Below are 16,952 nucleotides of genomic sequence, written 5' to 3'. Positions count from 1 at the left end.
TGGGTGTCACTTTGCCATGCTGTGTGTCTGTTTCACTTAAGTGCCTTCTTCATGTGTTTGTCCTTAAACAGAGTCTTTGAGGTAAGGATTAATTTAAAGAGTTGCTGTTGTTTGTTTCTAAATGAGCCAGAAACCCACCAGAAATAAATTACCTGACTCCCTCAAACATTTCTGGGTCTCTCTCTACAATTTATCTGGAGCTGAGCAACCTTGGTATAGTGGGAGGTGTAGGGGGTTGGAACTTGATGATCTTTAAGCTCCCTTCCACCCCAAACCATTCTGTGACTGATACTAAAAGCTTTGGATGTGGTTCTGCTGTTTTCATAGATAATTGACTTTAGATCTACTCTCAAAACCAACAGAATCATAGAATTGTTTCAGTTGGACAAGACCTAAGATCAGGTGCAGTGATAACCCAACACCACCCTGCTCATTAATCCACGTCCCACAGTGCCATGGCCACAGCTTTCTTGAACACCTGTGGGGATGGGGACTCCAGCACCTCCCTGGGCAGCCTGTGCCAATGCCTGACCACTTGTAGGAAGGGAACTGTTCCTCATGTTCCACCTAAACCACCCCTGGCACACTATCAGGATATTTCCTCTCATTCTATCACCTGATACTAGGAAGAAGAGGTCACAGAATGGTAGGAGTTGAGATGGACCCCTGGAGATCACCCAGTCAACCCCCCCTGCTCAAGCAGGGCACCCCCAGCAGCTTGCCCAGCAGCACTATGCCCAGCTGGCTTTGGAAGCTCTGCACACAAGGAGACTCCACAACCTCTCTGGGCAGCCTGCTCCAGGCCTCCAGCACCCTCACAACAAACAAGTTTCTCCTCCTGTTCAGATGGAACCTCCTGGGTACCAGTTTGTGCCCACTGCCCCTTGGCCTGGGCATCACTGAGCAGAGTCTGGCCCCAGCCTGTTGTCTCCCACAGGTCCTTTAGCTCTTGCTGAGCATTGCTCAGCTCCCCTCTGGGGCTGCTCTTCTGCAGGCTCACCAGCCCCAGGGCTCTCAGCCTTTGCTCCTCACAGAGCTGCTCCAGGCCCCTCAGCACCTTTGTGTCCTGGAGATCTCCGCTTCCACAGCAGGCTGCAGATGTTCCTGCTCTGTAATACCTGTAGCCAACTGCTTTTAAAAGTCCAGGACCTAGCCAAATGTGCCTCTGGTTGCTCTCAAACCTGTTCAGTGTTGCACAAATGCTTGGTTTGTGTTCCAGTTAAGCAACTTAGGAGGCCAGAAGCTCACATTGCTCAGGATTTAGCTCTCAAAGCCCTGCCCTCATTATTCAGAGGTCTTGAGCTGTGTTATTTAATGCTCCCTTCAGAGGTTTTGACAGACCTTAACAAAAAGGGGAATCAAGAGGGAAATGGAGACAATGAAAGCTCCCAAAGGAGGGAGAGAGACAAAGTGCAGTTTAATCTAACCCCTTCTTTCAGCTGTCACTTTCTGCTGTGTGCAGAGCAGGCTGGGGCTCTGTTTCCAGGCTCTGAACTGGGTGTGCTGGGGCTCTTGAACTCCTCTTATGTGAGAAGGGTCTCCCTGTGCTGGGCACTGCTGAGGCCACAGCTCCAACACTGGCTTCAGTCGTGGGGCCCTCACCCCAAGAAGGACATTGAGGGCCTGGAGAGGGTCTAGAGAAGGGCAACAGAGCTGGGTGAAGAGTCTGGAGAGCGGGGCTGGGGAGGAGCAGCTGAGGGAACTGGGGGTGTTCAGCCTGGAGGAAAGGAGGCTGAGGGGAGACCTTCTGGCTCTCTGCACCTCCCTGGAAGGAGGCTGGAGCCAGGTGGAGGTTGGGCTCTTCTCCCAAGGAGCAAATGATAGGGTAAGAGGTAAATGGCCATGAGTTGAACTGGGGGAGGTTCAGATTGGGCATGTAGAACAATTTCTTCCCCTTGAGGGTTGTCAAGGCCTGGCCCAGGCTGCTCAGGGCAGTGGTGGAGTCCCCACCCCTGGAGGGGTTTTGGAGCCCTGGAGATGTGGTGCTGAGGGCCATGGTTTGGTGGTGCCCTGGCAGTGCTGGGTCAGTGGTTGGGCTCACTTACAGGTCTCTTCCACCCCAAATGATTCCATGATTTTGTGTTTATTGGTGGAATTCTTCCCCAGACAATGAGGGTTGTTGAACATGCAGGGTTAACTGAAGGCCTCCAGGAGCTCATGAAGGCTCAACTCAGAATCTTGTTTGTCAGCTAGACACCTTAAATGCCCCCTGAGGCCAGAAGGAAACTCTTGTAAGGAGGAGACAAACAAAGCAACCCAGGAAGAAGCCAACCTTTCACACCTGGTGTCTGTTCAAGGCCTCATTTTCTCCTTTCACCCCAATTTGGAGCCCTGGAGCCCAACTTCTGCTTGTACAGGAGGAGTGCCCACAGGTGGGTGGGATGAGGAGCTGTCTTCATCCCATGCCAAGGGCTGCCCAGGGGGGCAGAGCTGTAAGCTCTCCTTAACCTTGGAACATTCTTACAGCTTGGTGCTTTCACAACCATCTGCACTTAGCACAGCCCACGTCTGACGGCAGCACTGCTGCCTGTAAAGCAAGCCATGAGCAGGGCTGATGTCCTCCTGAGCACAGGCTCTGGGCAGCCTGGGCCAGGTACAGAGAACCCTTGTGGAGAAGAAATTGTTCCTCATGTCCAACCTGAGCCTCCCCCGGGGCAACTCAAAGCTGTTTCCTCTTGTCCCATCTTTTGTTCCTTGGGAGAAGAGGCCAACCCCACCTCACTCCAACCCCCACCTCACTCCAACCCCCACCTCACTCCAACCCCCACCTCACTCCAACCCCCACCTCACTCCAACCCCCACCTCACTCCAACCCCCCACCTCACTCCAACCCCCACCTCACTCCAACCCCACCTCACTCCAACCCCCACCTCACTCCAACCCCCACCTCACTCCAACCCCACCTCACTCCAACCCCCACCTCACTCCAACCCCCCACCTCACTCCAACCCCCACCTCACTCCAACCCCCCACCTCACTCCAACCCCCACCTCACTCCAACCCCCACCTCACTCCAACCCCCACCTCACTCCAACCCCACCTCACTCCAACCCCCACCTCACTCCAACCCCCACCTCACTCCAGGCTCCTTTCAGGAGCTGTAGAGAGCCAGAGGGTCTCCCCTCAGCCTCCTCTCCTGGCTGAACACCCCCAGCTCCCTCAGCTGCTCCTCCCCAGCCCTGTTCTCCAGACCCTTCCCCAGCTTGGTTGGCCTTCTCTGGGCCTGTTCCAGCTCCTCCTTGTCCTTGGAGGGGCCCAAAACTGAACCTAGCACTCAAGTGCCTGGGAACAACCCCTGCCCTGGCCCTGCTGGCCACACCACTGCTGATCCAAGCCAGGATGCTGGTGGCTGCCTTGGCCACCTGGGCACACCCTGGCTCATAGTGAGCTGGCTGTTGGCCAACACCCCCATGCCTCTCTCTGCTGGGCAGTTTCCTGGGCCAGTCCTAGCTGTGCTCCTCAGCTTGCAGGCAGGTGGGTGCCAAGGCCCCAGGCTGGATGAGGCCTTGAGCAACCTGCTCCAGTGCAAGGTGTCCCTGCCCGTGGCAGGGGGGCCAGGCTTAGATGATCTTTAAGGTGCCTTCCAACTCAAAGCATTCTGTGCTTCCATGAGTGCTCCACTGCAGGGGCTGGAGGTGTCTGCAGGCAGGAGCAGTTTCTCTCTGGCAGGCCTGCTGCAGCCCCTGGTGCTGTGCCAAGTGCCCAGCGTGACTCCAGCTCCCTCTGGCTCCTCCCCAGGGCTGCTCTTTCCTCCCCTCCCTCTCTGTAATCGCTCTGCTGGGGAAGAATTTAGGTCTCAGAAAAGCACTCAAAGCCCTTTTTTGTGCAAGACAAAACCTTCCAAAGCCCTGGGGAGGATTTGGGGGGGGTGAAAGCCAGCTCTGTTCCCAGGGCATGCTCATTGGTGAGGGAGGTTTTAGGCAGGGGGGGTCACCTCAGCAGGGGCTCAGCCCCCCCATAAATATCCTCTGTGTGGCTCTGGTGGCGTTTGGCTGCTCAGCTTCTTCCTCAAGGAGAAAATGTACAGCCAGTGAGTATCTCTGTGGGCTCCTGGGGCTTGGTATTGAGGAGGGAATTTGGTACCCTGAGGGTGGTGAGGGCCTGGCCCAGGTTGCCCCAGAGAGATGGTAGGTAGGGAAGCTGGAGGGAGGTGGGGGTTGGTCTCTTCTCCCAAGGAACAAGTGATAGGACAAAAGGGAATGGCCTCAAGTTGCCCCAGGGGAGGTTTAGGTTGGACATGAGGAACAATTCCTTCCCCTTGAGGGTTGTCAGTGCCTGGCCCAGGCTGCTCAGGGCAGTGGTGAGTGCCCATGCCTGGAGGGGGGCTGAAAGCTGCGGAGATGTGGTGCTTGGGGATAGGGCTCAGTGGTGAACGTGGCAGAGCAGGGCTAGCGGTTGCACTCAGGCATCTTGAAGGTCTTTGCTAACCTAAGTGATGTTGTGATTCTGTGCCACAGCCCTGGAACCACTGCAGGTCAGGTTGGCTCTGAGCAACCTGCTCTAGTTGCAGCTGTCCCTGCTGGCTGCAGGAGGGGGTGGGCTGGATGGACCTTGAAAGGTCCTTCCCACCCAACCCAGGCCATGAATTCATGGCTGGGGGTGGTTGTGGAGCCCAAGGCCAGCACAGTCTGGAGGGGAGGCAGAGCAGGGGCCAGTCTCTCGCTGTCAGTGTCTGTCCATCCCATGCTGAGGTGTCAAGTGGATCCAAGGGGACAGGCTCACCTCCAGGTACCAGGGGTAGGTCCATGCTTTGTGGGAGAAGGACACTGCCTGCATGGGCTGTGTCTGGTGTGGCCTCAGGAGCTCTGCAGTAGATGCAGCTGGGAGCTGCTTATCCAAGGTCTGGGAGATCCAAGTTGGATTTTGCTTCCTGGTGGCTCAGGGTATCCTGGATTTGCCTGCTGCAGGAGGAGTTTGCTGCAGCAGAGTCTGGCCCCTCAGCATTCTCTGTTCCCCCAGGGCTCAAGATGGTTTGCAGGTGGCTGTAGTTAGCTCTCAGAGCCTCTAAAGCTTTTCTCCCCACAAAGGCTGGTGCTTCTCCCTCCTGATCCCTCAAGTCTTGGATCAATCCACCTAGAAGCAAGATCCTCTCCTTTGGGAGCAGAGTTGCCAAAGCTGTCCCAAACCCAAGCTAACTCCAGGTCTCTGACCCTTTCAGAGTGGAGCATCCTGCTGGAGGCTACAAGAAGCTCTTTGAGACTGTGGAGGAGCTGTCTTCTCCAGTGACTGCCCATGTCACAGGTTGGTGTGGGCTCCTTGATCTCCTCCTGCACATGTGGTGCTCTCAGGAGCCTGGGGGGCACCAGAGCTGGGAGGCTTTACAGGGGCTGGAGGACAGGGTCAGGGGCAAAGGACCTACGGTCCTGGTGTGCTTGGGGGTGGAGGAAGGGCAGAGTAGATGGGACAGCTTCAGACCTGTCACCACTCAACCTCTTTGTCTGCTTGCTGTGCAGCTGAAGCCAGGAGCAGTGTTCAAAGGCTTTGCAAGCATTAAGTAATTTGAAGTCCTTTGGGTTTGTGTTGGCACAACAAAAACTCCTTGCTCTGGTTTGCCATGAACCCTGCCGGTAGCAATGCTGCATCTCCCACAGGCAGGATTCCCACCTGGCTGCGAGGAAGCCTCCTGAGATGTGGTCCTGGTTTGTTTGAGGTGGGAGCAGAGGCCTTCTACCACCTCTTTGACGGCCAGGCCCTGCTCCACAAGTTTGACTTCAAGGAGGGGCACGTCACCTACCACCGCAGGTACGGGGCAGGCTGCCCGGCAGCAACAGAGCCTTGAGGATGAGCAGCACAGGCAGGGGCAGCCCAAGCCCCAGCCAGGGCAGCTGGAGGGGCCTGCACCTGGGCAGCAGCAGCAACAGAGCCTTGAGAATGAGCAGCACAGGCAGGGGCAGCCCAAGCCCCAGCCAGGGCAGCTGGAGGGGCCTGCACCTGGGCAGCAACAGAGCCTTGAGAATGAGCAGCACAGGCAGGGGCAGCCCAGGCTTCAGCCAGGGCAGCTGGAGGGGCCTGCACCTGGGCAGCAACAGCAGCAAAGCCTTGAGAATGAGCAGCACAGGCAGGGGCAGCCCAAGCCCCAGCCAGGGCAGCTGGAGGGGCCTGCACCTGGGCAGCAACAGAGCCTTGAGAATGAGCAGCACAGGCAGGGGCAGCCCAAGCCCCAGCCAGGGCAGCTGGAGGGGCCTGCACCTGGGCAGCAACAGCAGCAAAGCCTTGAGAATGAGCAGCACAGGCAGGGGCAGCCCAAGCCCCAGCCAGGGCAGCTGGAGGGGCCTGCACCTGGGCAGCAACAGAGCCTTGAGAATGAGCAGCACAGGCAGGGGCAGCCCAAGCCCCAACCAGGGCAGCTGGAGGGGCCTGCACCTGGGCAGCAACAGAGCCTTGAGAATGAGCAGCACAGGCAGGGGCAGCCCAAGCCCCAGCCAGGGCAGCTGGAGGGGCCTGCACCTGGGCAGCAACAGCAGCAAAGCCTTGAGAATGAGCAGCACAGGCAGGGGCAGCCCAAGCCCCAGCCAGGGCAGCTGGAGGGGCCTGCACCTGGGCAGCAACAGAGCCTTGAGAATGAGCAGCACAGGCAGGGGCAGCCCAAGCCCCAACCAGGGCAGCTGGAGGGGCCTGCACCTGGGCAGCAACAGAGCCTTGAGAATGAGCAGCACAGGCAGGGGCAGCCCAAGCCCCAACCAGGGCAGCTGGAGGGGCCTGCACCTGGGCAGCAACAACCCCCTGCAGCAGCACCGGTGAGGGGGGACCCGCTGGAGAGAGGCTCCACAGAGAAGGACGAGGGAGTGCTGGTGGAAAGCAAGTCCCCCATGAGCCAGCAGTGTGCACTGGTGAACAAGAAGGCCAATGGTGTCCTGGGGGGCATGAAGAAGAGTGGGGCAGCAGGTCGAGGAAGGGTCTCTTCCTCCTCTACTCTGCCCTAGGGAGGACACATCTGGAATCCAGGGACAGTTCTGGGCTCCCCAGGTCAAGAGAGACAGGGAACTACTGCAGAGTCCAGGGGAGGCTACCAAGATGCTGAGGGGCCTGGAGCAGCTCTGTGAGGAGGAAAGGCTGAGAGCCCTGGGGCTGTTGAGCCTGCAGAAGAGCAGCCCCAGAGGGGAGCTGAGCAATGCTCAGCAAGAGCTGAAGGACCAGTGGGGGGCAAGAGGCTGGGGCCTGACTCCTCTCATTGGTTCCCACTGACCAGGACCAGTGGCAGTGAGCACAAACTGGAACCCAGGAGGTTCCATCTGACCAGGGGGAGAATGTTCTTTGTTGTGAGGGTGCTGGAGGCCTGGAGCAGGCTGCCCAGAGAGGTTGTGGAGTCTCCTTTGGAGAGCTTCCAAAGCCAGCTGGGCATTGTGCTGCTGGGCAAGCTGCTGTGGCTGCCCTGCTGGAGCAGGGGGTTGGACTGGATGATCTCCAGAGGTCCCTTCCAGCCCCTACCATTCTGTGATCTGCAGCTTCCAGACGTCTCAGGAGGCTGTTTTAATAGCACAGGATGTTGGGGGTTATGTCCTCACCTCCCAGGTGCCTTCCTGCCCTCCTCAGGTTTGTCAGGACTGATGCTTATGTCCGAGCCATGACGGAGAAGCGGATCGTGATCACGGAGTTCGGCACCTACGCCTACCCAGACCCCTGCAAGAACATCTTCTCCAGGTACCCCAAGCTGATGCAGGCATGCCAGTGATATCCTGTGGGACTTCTACTTCCACAGAAGCCTTGACTGCCTCTTGGTGTTTTTCCCCTGCTCAGGTTTTTCTCCTACTTCAAAGGTGTGGAGGTCACCGACAATGCCCTTGTCAACGTCTACCCCGTGGGGGAAGATTACTACGCCTGCACCGAGACCAACTTCATCACCAAAATTAACCCAGATACCCTAGAGACAATTAAGCAGGTGAGCTCTGGGAGAGCTGGAGGAGCAAAACTGAGATGAGAATGTTGGGTGACAACCTCCTGCAGCATGGTGAGAGCTGGGGCTGGCCAGAGAGGATCCAGAATCAGAGTCAAGAGTGAGAGTTAATGAGGGAAGAGTTCGTAGATTCATGGAGTCACAGAATGGTCTGGGGTGGAAGGGACCTCAAAGATGATCTAATTCCAGCACCCCTGCCATGGGCAGGGACACCTTCCACTAGCCCAGGTTGCTCAAGGCCTCATCCAGCCTGGCCTGGAGCACCTCCAGGGAGGGGGAATCCACAGCCTCCCTGGGCAACCTGTTCCAGTGTCTCACCCCCTCACTGGAAAGGTTGTAAATGAACCTGCTGCTGCTCCTCCTCTGAGCAGTATCTAACTAGGAGATGATGAGGATGCACGGTCCCTGTCCTTGCCTCAGGTTGTGGTTTGCAAACTGGAGCTGTGCTGCAGCCAGGCCAAAGCAGACCACGACTGCAGGGTTCCAGTCATGGAGCTTGTGGATGCCCCCTCCCTGGAGGTGCTCAAGGCCAGGCTGGATCAGGCCTTCAGCAACCTGGGCTAGTGGGAGGTGTCCCTGCCCGTGGCAGGGGGCTGGAACTAGATCATCTTTCAGGTCCTTTCCAACCCAAACCATTCTATGATTTCTACTAGAGCTTTACTGCTGCCTCCACCTCAGAGCTGAGCCCTGTGTGCCCTGCAGAGCTGCACACAACCCACAGCATGTGCTTTAATGTTTCTCTTTGCTGTGTTACCAATGGCCAGCCTGACGAGCCTTTCCTCCTGGGCCTTAGCAGCCCACACCTCTCCCTGAAACCATGTCACAGAATCACAGAATTGGTTTGGTTGGAGAACCATCAACCCACCACCACCATGGCCATTAAACCATGTCCCAAAGTGCCAGAATAGAACAGGATAGAATTAACCAGGTTGGAAGAGACCTTTGAGATCATCCAGTCCAACCTCTCACCCAGCACCATCTAAGCAACTCAACCATGGCACCAAGTGCCTCAGCCAGGCTCTTCCTAAACACCTCCAGGGATGGGGACTCCACCACCTCCCTGGGCAGCACATCCCAATGGCCAATCTCTCTTGCTGGGAAGAATTTCTTCCTCACCTCCAGCCTAAACCTCCCCTGGCACAGCTTGAGACTGTGTCCTCTTGTTCTGGTGCTGCTTGCCCAGGAGAAGAGACCAACCCCCACCTGGCTACAACCTCCCTTCAGGGAGTTGGAGAGAGCAAGAAGGTCTCCCCTGAGCCTCCTCTTCTGCAGGCTAAGCAACCCCAGCTCCCTCAGCCTCTCCTCCCAGGGCTGTGCTCCAGACCCCTCCCCAGCTTTGTTGCCCTTCTCTGGACACCTTCCAGCATCTCAACATCTTTCCTAACCTGAGGGCCCCAGAGCTGGGCACAGGACTCCAGAGCACACCTTTCCCGAGCACCCCCAGGGGCCACCTCCAGCCGCCTGGCTTGGCCGCTCCTCGCGTTCTCACAGAGCCCTGGGGGGGCTGGGCTTAGAAAGAGAGCTTCCAATGTCTGAGCTGACAACATACTGAGTGCAGAGCTGCTGCCTTCCCAGCTGCTGACTGCCTGCCTCCCCTGCTGCAGGTGGACCTGTGCAAGTACGTGTCTGTCAACGGGGCCACGGCTCACCCCCACATCGAGACGGACGGCACGGTCTACAACATCGGCAACTGCTTCGGCAAGAACTTCGCCCTGGCCTACAACATCATCCGCATCCCCCCGCTCCAGCCAGGTCTCTGCTCTGCTCACTCCCCACCCAAAGTCTGCTCCTGCAAGTGTGTTTGGGTTGGGAAAGCCTTCTGAGATCATCGAGTCCCCTCTGTCCACCCGGCACCGCCACGGCCGTCAAGCCGTGCCCCCGAGTGCCGTGGCCGCAGCTTCCTTGAACGCCTCCAGGCATGGGGACTCCACCACCTCCCTGGGCAGCCTCTGCCAGTGCCTGGCCACTCTTGCAGGAAACAAGTTGTTCCTAATCTCCTACCCTAACCTCCCCTGGCACAATTCCAGGCCATTTCCTCTCCTTCTATCCCCTAGAATCATAGAATCAAGCAGGTTGGAAAAGACCTCAGAGATCATCAAGTCCAACCTAATCCCTAACACCCCCTGACAACTCAACCATGGCTCCAGGTGCCACATCCAAGCCTTTCTTGAACACCTCCAGGGACAGGGACTCTACCACCTCCCTGGGTAGCACACTCCAATGGCCAATTCTTCTTTCTGGGAAGAACTTTCTCCTCACCTCCAGCCTGAACTTCCCCTGGCACAGCTTGAGACTGTGTCCTCTTGTTCTGGTGCTGCTTGCCTGGGAGAAGAGACCAACCCCAACCTGGCTCCAACCTCCTTCCAGGGAGCTGCAGAGAGCCAGGAGGTCTCCCCTCAGCCTCTTCTCCAGGCTGAACACCCCCAGCTCCCTCAGCTGCTCCTCACCAGCCCTGTTCTCCAGACCCTTCCCCAGCATTGTTGCCCTTTTCTGCACCCACTCCAGCCCCTCAATGTCCTTCTTGCCTTCTCTGGGCCCTCTCCAGCCTCCCAATGTCCTTCTTGGAGTAAAGGGCCCCAAAGTAAACCCAGTATTAGAGGTGTGGCCCAGTACAGGGTGACAACCCCTTCCCTTCTGCTGGCCACACTCTGACAAGCTTTCTCATCAAGTTCCTTTGCCTTTCAATGCTTTAAGACTTCCTTGGAATGTTGATTGTACCTTTGCATCTTTAGCTTTCATTTGCTCATTAACAGGGATGCTGTCATTAAACCACTTGAAAGTGCTTGCTCTACATCATGAACTTCATGTCAGAGGCAGAAGCCTGCTGGTAAAGACTCTAAGTACAAAGCCTGGGTGAAACCTTCCATAACTCTTCAACTCTCCTGTTCCAGACAAGGAAGACCCCATGAACAAGTCAGAGGTGGTGGTGCAGTTCCCTTGCAGTGACAGATTCAAGCCCTCCTATGTTCACAGGTAATGTCTGGGGGGTCAGCAGAATCCTCTAATCATTTTGGTTAGCAGAGACCTTCAAGATCATGGAGTGCAAACACTGCCCCAGCACTGCCAGGGCACCACCAAACCATGGCCCTCAGCACCACATCTCCAGGGCTTTGAAACCCTTCCAGAGATGAGGATTCCACCACTGCCCTGGGCAGCCTGAGCCAGGCTTTGAGAACCCTCAAGGGGAAGAAATTGTTCCTCATGACCAACCTAAACCTCCCCTCTAGCAACTTGAGGCCATTCCCTCTGGTCCTGTTATTTGTTACAAGGCAGAAGAGACCAAGCCCCACCTGGCTCCAACCTGCTGTCAGGAGCTGTAGAGAGCCAGAAGGTCTCCCCTCAGCCACCTTTTCTCCATCCAGGCTGAACACCCCCAGCTCCCTCAGCTGCTCCTCCCCAGCCCTGTTCTCCAGGCCATTCAACAGCTTTGCTGCCCTTCTGTGGACCCTCTCCAACCCCTCAATGTGCTTCTTGGAGGGGCCCAAAATGATCAGTGATGAAGGCCAGCAGAAGAGAAGGACACTGCTCATGTGTGGCAGGCTGTGTGTTCCTGTCATGAAGCTGCTGGGAGCTGTGAGCACAGACCAACAGGGTCCCTGTTGGGTTCTGCCAGCACCCATGGATGGCACCAGTCACTTCCAGAAGTGGCACCCAGGGCTTGTCCTCACATGAAAGCAACTGGGCATTGGCACAGGCTGCCCAGGGAGGTGCTGGAGTCCCCATCCCCAGAGGTGTTCAAGAAGCCTGTGGCCATGGCACTGTGGGACGTGGATTAATGGCCATGGTGGTGCTGGGTGGATGGTTGGACCTGATGATCTTGCAGGTCTTTTCCAACCCAAACAAGTCTATTATAAGTTGGTGATTTACCAAAATCCTGGTGTTTAGATCCCTGTCCTGTTTAAGTGATGATCTCTTCTAGTGCCTAAGTTTCACAGATTCATAGGATAGGATAGGATAGGATAGGATAGGATAGGATAGGGTAGGATAGGATAGGATAGGATAGGATAGGATAGGATAGGATAGGATAGAATGCTTGGGGTCAGGAGGGATCTTGTAGATCATCCAGGTCCAACCTCCCTGGCCTTGGCAGGGACACCTTCCACAGTCCAACCTCACTACAGTGACCTTGATGTGCTCCTCACATAGCTTTGGGTTGACCCCAAACTACATTGTGTTTGTGGAGACACCAGTGAAGATCAACCTCCTCAAGTTCCTCTCCTCCTGGAGCCTTTGGGGAGCCAACTACATGGACTGCTTCGAGTCCAACGAAACCATGGGGGTAAGCAGCGGCTGGCACCAGTCTGGGCAGCCACTCCTCAGCTGGGAGCTCCACTGCTTTGGTTCCCCCTTCCTTTCTCAAGCCTGAGGCAAACTGTGGCTGGTTTCCAGGTGTGGCTTCACGTGGCAGAGAAGAAGAAAGGCAGACTGCTCAACATCAAGTACCGCACCTCGGCCTTCAACCTCTTCCATCACATCAACACCTACGAGGACAACGGCTTCCTCATCGTTGACCTCTGCACCTGGAAGGGGTGAGCCCTGCTGGACTGCCCCCCCCCCGGGTGAGATAAGGGGGTCCCCCAGAGCCCCAACACCAAACACACTGGTCCCTGTGCTGGCACATCCCTTCCCTGCTGGAATCAATGCTGGTGCTTCACCAACTCCCTCCATCCAGCTCATATTCACACGTGGTGACAAGCAGACCATGTCCCCCCCCACTGTAGGTAGATGCCCCCACCCACTGCAGGTAGATGTCCCCCCCCACTGTAGGTAGATGTCCCCCCCCACTGTAGGTAGATGTCCCCCCCCACTGTAGGTAGGTGTCCCCCCCACTGTAGGTAGATGCCCCCCCCCACTGTAGGTAGATGTCCCCCCCCACTGCAGGTAGATGTCCCCACCCACTGTAGGTAGTCCCCACCCATATGATGCAGAGAGCCTCTTGGAAACTCATTTTCCAAGGAAAAAAACCCCAAACATTATCTTTAATTTGCCTTTATCCACACAGTGGAGGTTGGAAGGGACCTCTGGAGACGGTGTTGGCTGAGAGGTTGGACTGGATGATCTCAAAGGTCTTTTCCAGCCTGGTTTATTCCATTCCATTCCATTCCATTCTAATTCTATTCACCCAGTCCAACCCCCTGCTCAAGCAGGGCCCCCACAGCAGCTTGCCCAGCAGCACAATGCCCAGCTGGCCTTGGAAGCTCTCCAAAGGAGACTCCACAGCCTCTCTGGGCAGCCTGCTCCAGGCCTCCAGCATCCTCACATCAAACAAGTTTCTTCCCCTGTTCAGATGGAACCTCCTGGGTTCCAGTTTGTGCCCACTGCCCCTTGTGCTGTCCCTGGGCACTACTGAGCAGAGTCTGGCCCCAGCCTCTTGCCCTCCACAGGTCCTTTAGCTCTTGCTGAGCGTTGCTCAGCTCCCCTCAGGCAGCTCTTCTGCAGGCCCCAAGGTCTTAGCCCACTGAATTTCAGGACGAACCCAGATGCACCTGACCCCACCCCACTCCCAAATCCCATCCTTGCCTGTGTCTCTGATGCCATCTCCCTGCAGGTTCGAGTTTGTGTACAACTACCTCTACCTGGCCAACCTCCGAGCCAACTGGGAGGAGGTGAAGCGGCAGGCGGAGAAGGCTCCGCAGCCCGAGGCGCGCCGCTACGTCCTGCCCCTCCACATCGACAAGGTACTGCTGTGCCTGCCGGCAGGGCTGCCAGCCACTGCTCCCTGCACCAGTCCTCTGCAGGGCTGCTGGCCCAGCACTGCTACTGCTCTGCCTGACCCCATTTGTCACAGAATCGTGGAATTGCTTTGGTTGTTGGCAAAGACCTTCCAGATCATGGAGTGCAACCCCCGACCCAGCCCCACCGTGGCCATGAAACCAGGGCCCGCAGTGCCATGGCCAGCTGAGACACTGCTCCAGGGATTCATTCAAAGCAAACACTGTAATGGGGACAGAGCTTCAAGTACAGGTTGAGGAACCTGAAGGATGTGTCTTCAGAGATACTTCTTACCTTCTTTAGATGATGACACAATCATGGACAGTTTGGGGTGGAAGGAACCTCTGGAGATCATCCACTCCAACCCCCCTGCTAAAGCAGGGCACCCACAGCAGCTTGCCCAGCAGCACAATTGCCAGGGGGGGTTGGAAGCTCTCCACACAAGGAGACTCCACAACCTCTCTGGGCAGCCAGCTCCAGGGCTCCAGCACCCTCACAACAAAGAGGTTTCTCCTCCTGTTCAGATGGAACCTCCTGGGCTCCCATTTGTGCCCACTGCCCCTTGGCCTGTCCCTGGGCACCACTGAGAAGAGTCTGGCCCCAGCCTCTTGCCCCTCACAGGTCCTTTAGCTATGGCTGAGCACTGCTCAGATCCCCTCTCAGGCTGCTGAGAGCCCCAGGTCTCTCAGCCTCTCCTCAGCAGGAGCTCAGCTCCATTGCTGCTGTCCTGCAGCTGGATGAGGCTCTGCTCCCAGCCCTCTTTGGCTGTTCCCTGCCATTCCCAACAGCCCTGTGCAGACAAACTAAGAAGTTTGCTTCTCCACTTCCCCTGCTGGTTTTGCTTCGTTCCAGGCTGACACAGGCAAGAACTTGGTCACCCTGCCCTACACCACAGCCACTGCCACCCTGCGCAGCGACGAGACCATCTGGCTGGAGCCAGAAGTCATCTTCTCAGGGCCACGTCACGGTATGCTGATGACCCCAAAGCAAAGCAAGACAAGTCCCCCTGCACCCCCTCAAGCCCCCCAACACCTCTTCATTCATCCATTTGTTTGTTTCTTTTTATTCTAGCCTTTGAATTTCCACAGATCAACTACAAGAAGTACGGTGGGAAACCTTACACCTACACCTACGGGCTGGGGCTCAACCACTTTGTCCCAGACAGGGTAACTATCAACTTCCTGAGGTGCTTCTCAGTTCAAGGAGGAGGAGAAAGTCTTCCTGAGATGCAGCTTTTGGGTTTTGTTGTCCCCCCCCCCCATTTAGCTCTGCAAGCTGAATGTTAAAACCAAGGAGACCTGGGTGTGGCAGGAGCCCGACGCCTACCCCTCGGAACCCATCTTCGTTTCCCATCCTGATGCCCTGGAGGAAGATGATGGTAAAGCTGATTCTGTGTGGCTTGGTGGCATCTGGAACAGGTTACCCAGAGAAGCTGGGGATGTCCTCTCCCTGGAGGTGTTCAGGGCCAGGCTGGATGAGGCCTTGAGCAACCTGCTCTAGTGGAAGGTGTCCCTGCCCATGGCAGGGGGGCTGGAGCTGGCTGACCCTGAAGGTCCCTCCCAGCCCAAACTGTTCTATGATTCTAAGGATGTATGATCATGATATGGTGGGGTTGTGGCTGCAAGGGTCAGGAAGCTCCCAGAGGTGCCAGGTTCCAATTCATAGATTTGCACAATGGTTTGACTCAAAAAAGGCCTTAAAGATCATCCAGTTCCAGCCTCCATGCCATGGGTACAGACAGCTTCCCCTAGACAAGGTTGAAGTTCCTGAGGGAACATGGAACAAAGACTGAGAAAGCAAACAAGGAGGTTGGAACCAGGTGGGGGTCCCACAGAGCAAGAGACAGGAAACAGCCTCAAGCTGCCCCAGGGGAGGTTTAGGTTGGACATGAAGAACTCTTTTTCCCCCAAAGGGTTGTCAAGGTCTGACCCAGGGCACTGGGGGAGTCGTGGAGCCATGGGGATGTGGAGCTGAGGGGCATGGTCGTGCTGGGCTCATGGTTGGGCTCCATGATCTCAAAGGTCTCTTCCAGCCTAACTGATTCTGTGATTCCAGAATGTGACCCTCCCTTAAACCAGCTGTGGTTTCTACCCCTACCCCTGAGGATCCAACCCCCTACCATGGGGAGGGACACCTCCCACTACACCAGGCTGCTCAAGGTGTCATGAAGGAGCAGAGTGAGCTCAGGCTTTGTCCCTAAAGGACACACAGTCACAGTCATGCCCCAGGGCTCCAGCACCCTCCCATCAAAGAATTTTCTCCTCCTGTTCAGATGGAACCTCCTGGGCTCCAGTTTGTGCCTGCCCTGGGCCTGTCCCTGGGCACCACTGAGCAGAGCCTGGCCCCATTCCCTCGCCCCCTACCCTTTAGCTCCTGCTGAGCACCAAGATCCCAGTTCTCACCATCTACCTGGCTGCTGATCCCACAGTAGGGATGGATTTAGTGGTGTCCCATGTGAGAGTGGCCACCCTGTCCTTGCTCAGGCCCAGGCAGGGCTGCATGGGGGGCAGAGTGGGCCAGAGCTGATGGCTTTTCCCCTGCCAGGGGTTGTGCTGAGCATCGTGATCAGCCCGGGCACGGGGCCCAAGCCAGCCTACCTCCTCATCCTCAATGCCAAAGACATGAGCGAGGTGGCCAGGGCTGAAGTGGAGGTGAACATTCCAGTGACCTTCCACGGGCTCTTCAAGAGGGCCTGAAGCTCCTTCAGCTCCCAACAGGTGGAGTCTCCACTGACAAGCACTCCACTGCCTGCAATGCCTCTGCCACGCCACTTGATTCGCACAGCTCCCGAATGAAGAGCCAGCGCTTGGGTCCCGATGATCGCTGATCAAGCCAACCAGCTGCCCTGCACATCCACCACTGGCCAGAGCTTCCACAGGCACAGCTGCACCAGGCTGTGCCTGAAACCACGCACAGCCTGGGGCTGGGGGGAGAGATCTGGGGGTCTGCAACTTCCAACTTTGCAACTGCAGCAGAGAGAAAGGTGCAGAAAGCTGCAGAGGCTGAACTCGGCACCTGTACGGATGGGAACAGAATCCCAGCTGAGCTGGGTGGAAAGGGACCCCCAGAGGTCATCCAGTCCAACCCTCCTGCAGCCAGCAGGGACAGCTGCACCTAGAGCAGGTTGCTCAGAGCCCCAACCAACCTGACCTGCAGTGGTTCCAGGGATGGGGCAGCTCCCACCTCTGTGAACCCAAAGCCAGGGTCTCACTGCCTTCAGTGTCAAACACATCTCCCTTCTCTCCAGTCTGAATCTCCTTGAGTTCAAACCACCCCCCTTGTCCTGTCACAGCAGGCCCTGCTCCAAAGGCTGGCCCCAGCTTGCTGATCAGTCCCTTCAAGTCCT

General features: G+C 56.8%; 1 protein-coding gene across 1 annotated transcript; it reads left to right on the top strand.

Moving 5' to 3' along the window:
* The first annotated feature begins 5,591 nt into the window (after window positions 1-5,591).
* RPE65 (retinoid isomerohydrolase RPE65) lies at window positions 5,592-16,358 on the top strand. The gene is made up of 12 exons (XM_009909100.2): window positions 5,592-5,742; window positions 7,534-7,641; window positions 7,738-7,879; window positions 9,499-9,646; window positions 10,786-10,867; window positions 12,041-12,173; window positions 12,284-12,423; window positions 13,443-13,572; window positions 14,459-14,573; window positions 14,678-14,772; window positions 14,873-14,984; window positions 16,151-16,358. The coding sequence occupies exons 2-12, from the start codon at window positions 7,565-7,567 to the stop codon at window positions 16,300-16,302; spliced, it is 1,326 nt and encodes a 441-aa protein (XP_009907402.2). The 5' UTR covers window positions 5,592-5,742; window positions 7,534-7,564; the 3' UTR covers window positions 16,303-16,358.
* The last annotated feature ends 594 nt before the right edge of the window (window positions 16,359-16,952 follow it).

Source organism: Dryobates pubescens, chromosome 11 (genome assembly GCF_014839835.1).
Source record: "Dryobates pubescens isolate bDryPub1 chromosome 11, bDryPub1.pri, whole genome shotgun sequence".
Lineage (NCBI taxonomy): Eukaryota > Metazoa > Chordata > Aves > Piciformes > Picidae > Dryobates > Dryobates pubescens.
This window is presented reverse-complemented; position numbering and strand designations above follow the sequence as displayed.

Excerpts from the sequence above, each read along its gene's own strand:
- RPE65 (XM_009909100.2), top strand. The coding sequence starts at position 7,565 with ATGACGGAGAAGCGGATCGTGATCACGGAGTTCGGCACCTACGCCTAC. Across the intron at positions 7,880-9,498 it reads CCCTAGAGACAATTAAGCAG|GTGGACCTGTGCAAGTACGT; the intron begins GTGAGCTCTGGG and ends CCCCTGCTGCAG. Across the intron at positions 9,647-10,785 it reads CATCCCCCCGCTCCAGCCAG|ACAAGGAAGACCCCATGAAC; the intron begins GTCTCTGCTCTG and ends CTCCTGTTCCAG.